The sequence below is a fragment of the Hipposideros armiger genome, unplaced genomic scaffold, assembly GCF_001890085.2.
Source record: "Hipposideros armiger isolate ML-2016 unplaced genomic scaffold, ASM189008v1 scaffold_3, whole genome shotgun sequence".
NCBI classification, from domain to species: Eukaryota; Metazoa; Chordata; class Mammalia; order Chiroptera; family Hipposideridae; genus Hipposideros; species Hipposideros armiger.
This window is the reverse complement of record NW_017731353.1, coordinates 3,627,416-3,632,521: the sequence shown is the minus strand read 5'-3', so window position 1 is coordinate 3,632,521 and position 5,106 is coordinate 3,627,416. Positions and strand designations below refer to the sequence as shown.

At 53.2% G+C, this 5,106-nt stretch overlaps 1 protein-coding gene across 1 annotated transcript in view; it reads left to right on the top strand.

Moving 5' to 3' along the window:
• The first annotated feature begins 450 nt into the window (after positions 1-450).
• The window catches only part of PTGES (prostaglandin E synthase), a 12,328-nt gene continuing 7,672 nt past the window's right edge, over positions 451-5,106 (top strand). The window contains exons 1-3 of the mRNA XM_019641520.1: positions 451-518; positions 1,311-1,691; positions 4,604-4,686. Of these exons, the coding sequence (XP_019497065.1) occupies positions 1,563-1,691; positions 4,604-4,686 (212 nt within the window). The 5' untranslated portion in view covers positions 451-518; positions 1,311-1,562. The remainder of the gene's footprint in view (positions 519-1,310; positions 1,692-4,603; positions 4,687-5,106) is intronic.

Genomic DNA, 5,106 nt, shown 5'->3' with positions numbered 1-5,106 from the left:
CCCTGTGAAAGGTTGAGAACCGCTGCTCTAGGGTAATCTCCCCATTTCAAGATTTTTACCTAGTCCCATCTGCAAAGTCCCTGTTGCCATGTACAGTGACCTGTTCACAGGTTCTGAGGATTGGGACATGGCCCTCTTTGGGGGGCCATTATGCAGCCTACCACAGACAGCAATGTCACATCGTTGTAGGTACGGCTGTGGCTCAAGTGTCCAGGCTGCGATGGGGCAGATGGCTCGGTTCTTGTGTGCCTACTGTTAAGACAGGGGATTGTAATGGTGGCATTAAATCTTCTATTTTTGAGATTTGGACCTCTGGTATAATTCAAATTAATAAGTGCAATTTAGCTTGGGACTTTTTGAAAGCTTTTTCTTTGCCTCTTAATGATTCTGCTTCCTATACGTTTATTCTGCATACCAGTTTCAGTGTTTCTCTTTTCTTCAAGCCAGTGCAGGCCCTGTGACTTGGGAGACGTTTTGCATCTGTATGGAACACACTCCTAGCTCCAACTTAATCTACTGTAAGTATGCAAAGGTTGTGATAACCAGCTTAACTGCACCTTCCCCCACCCCAACTACAGGAAAAGATAAAACTTGAGACCAAAGACTCGATGCAGTAGTTTCCAGCAGACTCTGCCCAGCCAACCCTTCTCTTACTTCAATAAATCTTCCTTCTATATTTCTACCTGACTCGTGAATTCTTTCACGGCCCGTGAGTGAGCAGACACATTTGCCTACCACCTGCCCTGACTCTCAGGGAGGTGGGCATAGATCCATAACATCTGCGGCCTGTGGAAGTCCTGCCAGGTGCCCTGCTTTGTCACTCCGCCCCCCCCCCCGCTCCCCCCCAAGGCAGGCACTGCAGCACACCCCCATTTTACAGATAAGGAATGTTGAAATAACACAGGCCAAAAATGGCATCACTCGTGCTAAAAGGCCCATGATGCCAAACTTTAATACCTGATCTAATTGCAGTTTCACCCTCTCCAATAAACAATCTTAGTCAACCAGCCTGGAATTCTGGCTAAGCACCGATAAGGTATTCTGCCATCCCAGGCCCTCTCCATCCCCTAGACCCCCCAACAGGAAGAAGGGGTCATCTGCATGATAAAAACCCTTTCCCTCCTCTGCCCGCTAAGAAAATATGTCCCAGCCCCCAAATAATCCTTTCTTTTCTTTCATAATTAACTCCCTTACCCCTCCATCCTATAAAAAAAAAAACCCTCAGAGCACCCTTTGAGTTGCTAGAATCACTGAATAAAGCCAACTAGATCTTCAAATTTACTCCATTGAATTTTTTTTTTTTTTGACAGGAAACAGATTAGAAAGTGGTTAAGGATTTGCCGAGAAGTGTGGCCCAAGGCCAGAGGCTGGGTCCAGGATATCCCCAAGCTCTCGGCTCTCCCAGCACCTGGGGCCAGAAATTGCTGCTGCCTGGTAGTGGGCGGGTGCTCCGTGCAGACAGGCCTCCCCGCTGCTCTCCCCGCCTCCTCCCCGTTCTCCAGACCGCTACCAGCACTGCCACACGTCCGCCTCACGTCTTCCCCAGAGCTCCCGCTGTCAAGATGCCTGCGCCCATCCCGGCCATAGTAAGTGGCCAGGTGCTCCCGGCCTTCCTGCTCTGCAGCACACTGCTGATTATCAAGATGTACGTGGTGGCCATCATCACGGGCCAAGTGAGGCTGCGGAAGAAGGTACGTGCCGCCCTGGGGGGCCCCTCCCCACCAAGGTGATATCAGGGCCAGAGTGTGAGTGTGAGAGAGGACCAGGTGCCTCTCTCAGTCCTTTGGGGTGGCTCTCAGTTTCAGCAGGGCACAAACCTTCCTGTCCTCTGTTTTAAAAGCATTTACTCACTCCCTGTGCCATCAGGTAAGTTCTTGGCATTGACGGGACTATACGAGTGCCGCTGAATTCTTGAGACACCAGTCCTCGGGTGGAGCGAGACAGCATAAAGCCTCGTGTGACCTGGCGGCTTCCGGGCACAGGAGTTCTGATATTTTGGGTGGAGTGGGAACCGGTGAAACAAGACCCAGGAGAGCTTTAAGTGGAAATTCCCAGCTCGCTGGCCAGGTCACTTACAAACCCATTGCTGCTTCCAGGGGCCGGGTCTCGGCTGGGCTCTACGGAGCTTTAAGGGAGGAATTTCCCCGACCAGTCAGAGTCCCGAAGCCAAAACAACAATAAAGCAGCTGAGATCTGAGCCAGAGCCGGAGGGTGGGTGGGACGGGGTTCCAGCGAGATTCTGCTCACACAGGACTGGGCGGCCAGAGCGGAGACACTGTGGGCCAAGCTTGCCATCCGCCCTGTTAGACACAGAGAGGCCCAGGGGGTATCTGCTGATTGCCCTCTCGGGTATTTCAGTAGAGAGACCATTTCTGGAAACTGCCCCTTTGTCCCCCTGGTCCAGTCTAAAGGCAAGGCTGGCTCTAGCATCTCATGGCGGGGGGTGGGGGGGCACATTGGGGAGCAGCCCTTCGCTCCGGTAGACGCAGGACTGAAGGCAGGGCAGTTCCCAGGGGACCATTGGTCAACTGGCCTCCTCCCTGCCTTGGCCCATCGGGGCTGCAGGATACAGGCACCCAGCAGGGACAGCTGCATTTCCCATTGATTCCTTTCAAGTTGCCGATCCCTTAATCCCCACCACAGCCCTTGGGGAGGAGGGGAGGAGCCTTATTCACCTTGTTTTCCAGGTGAGGAATCGGGGCTGAGAGGAGACAATACTTGGAATGCCACACAGCTGGGTTTGAGCCCAGGTGTCCAGCTACAGAGTCCACACCTGCCACAGGGGGATGGGGTTCTCAGTAGTGAGGTGCAGGGGCCTCGAGCTTCCCTTTTAACCTGAATTCCGGGAAGAGAGGAGACATACCTGTCTGAATGCCTGTCTGCCCAGGCAGCCGGGGAATGGCAGAAGAAAACCTCCCTGGGCTGTCCCCAGGGTGCCATCTACAAATTTTTCTCTCGTTTCCGATTAGGAAGGTAACAGGAAGGGGAGGGGAGGGGGTGGGCGCAGGCGCTGGCTCTTCCTGGGCACCCAGCCTTGGACCTTGGGCAGGCCCGGGATCTCCACGTCCTCATCTGTGAACTGGGAATAGACATCGTGGAGCCCGGAGAATTCGGTGCCTGGCCCAGAGAAAACGCTCCATCACTGTTAGTTCTCATCGCTTATTAAAACTGGATCGCTTCATGGGAGTGCATCCGGGAGCCTGCCGCCTGGCCGCAACTGGAGGTAGGACTCCTGCTCCTGATGACAGGGCTTCTTCCGTCTGCGTGGCAGCTGGCGCCTGGCCAGGCCGACTTGTATTCCAGTTCTGTCTTTGGAGATGACTAACCCTATGGGCCATGGACTCAAGGCAGCTGCACACTGAATGCAAAGACCCTTTGAGAGGTGTCACGAGCCCATGAACTCTGTGCGGGGCCATCAGAATTGGCGATTCCACGACTTGAGGGCCAGCGAAGAGGAATTCTGGGTGTGGGGCCTCCAATCCGGATTGAGACGGGCATCAGGAATGGGCTGCGTTCACCTCGGGTGGGGCTGAGGCAGGCCCACCATGCAGGACAAACCAGCGCTTGGGGACAGATGTTCCAAGGGCTCATGAGTCAGAAGCAGCAGGATTTGCCATTGGATGAACAATTTAGAAAGCCTGGTGCTGAGGTTTGCTGTGGATTGGTGGGCTGGCTTGCCTAGATGCCATCAGGGCATGGTGGAGCATGAATGTTGGGCATGGGCCTTCAATGAGCTCAGTGTGACCTTAAGTCTCTGCTTTCCATTGATAATTCATTGAGTGCCCGTCTTCTGACCCCAAGGCCTTTGCACGTGCTGTGCCTATACCTTGATTGCTGTTGCTCCAGCCCTCCCCTCATCTAGTTAATGTGGATGCATCCTTCAAGCCTCAGCTTTAATGTCACTGCCTCAGAGAAGCCCCTGATCCCAGATTCCATCAGGTCTCCTGTGAACATTCTCAAGGCCAAGCCTGTCTTCTCTTTCTTAACACTCACCACCTGGCCTTCCCTGGTTCAGCTGACTGAGATTCACAAGAGCAGGGACAGGACAGCCTTTGCCTTAGTCCGTTTGGGATGCTCTAACAAAATACCATAGGCTGGGGGACTTATAAAACAACAGAAATTTATTTCTCACAGTTACGGAGGAAGTGAAGTCCAAGGTCAAGGTGCTGGCAGGTTCTGTCTGATTGAGGGTGTGTTTCCTGGTTCAGAGATGGCCGTCTTCCCACTGTGTCCTCACATGGCAGGAGTGGCCAGGGAGCCTCTGGGGTCTCTTTTATAAGGGCACTAATCACCATTCATGAGGACACCACCCTCATGAACTAATCCCCTCCCCTAGGCCCCACCTCCAAATACCATCACATTGGGGGTTAGGTTTCAACATCGGAATTTTCAGGGGACACACGTTCTAGCCACAGCAGCCTTGTTCATGGAGAGGCTCCAGCACTTGGCACGTAGTAGGAGCTCACGGATACTGGTGAACCGACATGCGTGTGACAACACATACCGGGCCTGGTGAACCGACATGCGTGTGACAACACATACCGGGCCCAGGCAACTGGGCCGTCCATCTCATGAACAGTAATTCTCAGCTGATGTATTTCAGGCTTTTGCCAACCCCGAGGACGCCCTGAGACACGGAGGCCTGCAGTATTGCCGGAGCGACCCGGACGTGGACCGCTGCCTCAGGCAAGTACCTCTGGGCCTCAGCCTGGCCACGCTCGGTGCTTTCTGGCCCTCTTAACACCGGAGCTTGCAGATCACCAGGCGGGGGCAAAGGTCTTCTGCCTTCCTGACCCTTTCAGGCTGCCCTAATTGGTTCACTGATTTGGTTTCTAATTAATTGTGGAAAAGTAATACATGCTGATGGCTCAGGGTTACCAAGTGAGAAAAGGATATTCAGTGAAGTCAGCCTCCCTCCCACCTCTAACCTCCAGGTCCCATCCAGTTCTACTCTCCAAGGAGCCAATGCCTTTAACAGTGTTTTCTCAACTTACAAACACATGCACCATGCGCCAATCTTTGTCTTTTTTTTTTTTTTTTAATTTGTTATTGGGGAACAGTGTGTTTTTCCTGGACCCATCAGCTCCAAGTCAAGTAGTTGTTTCA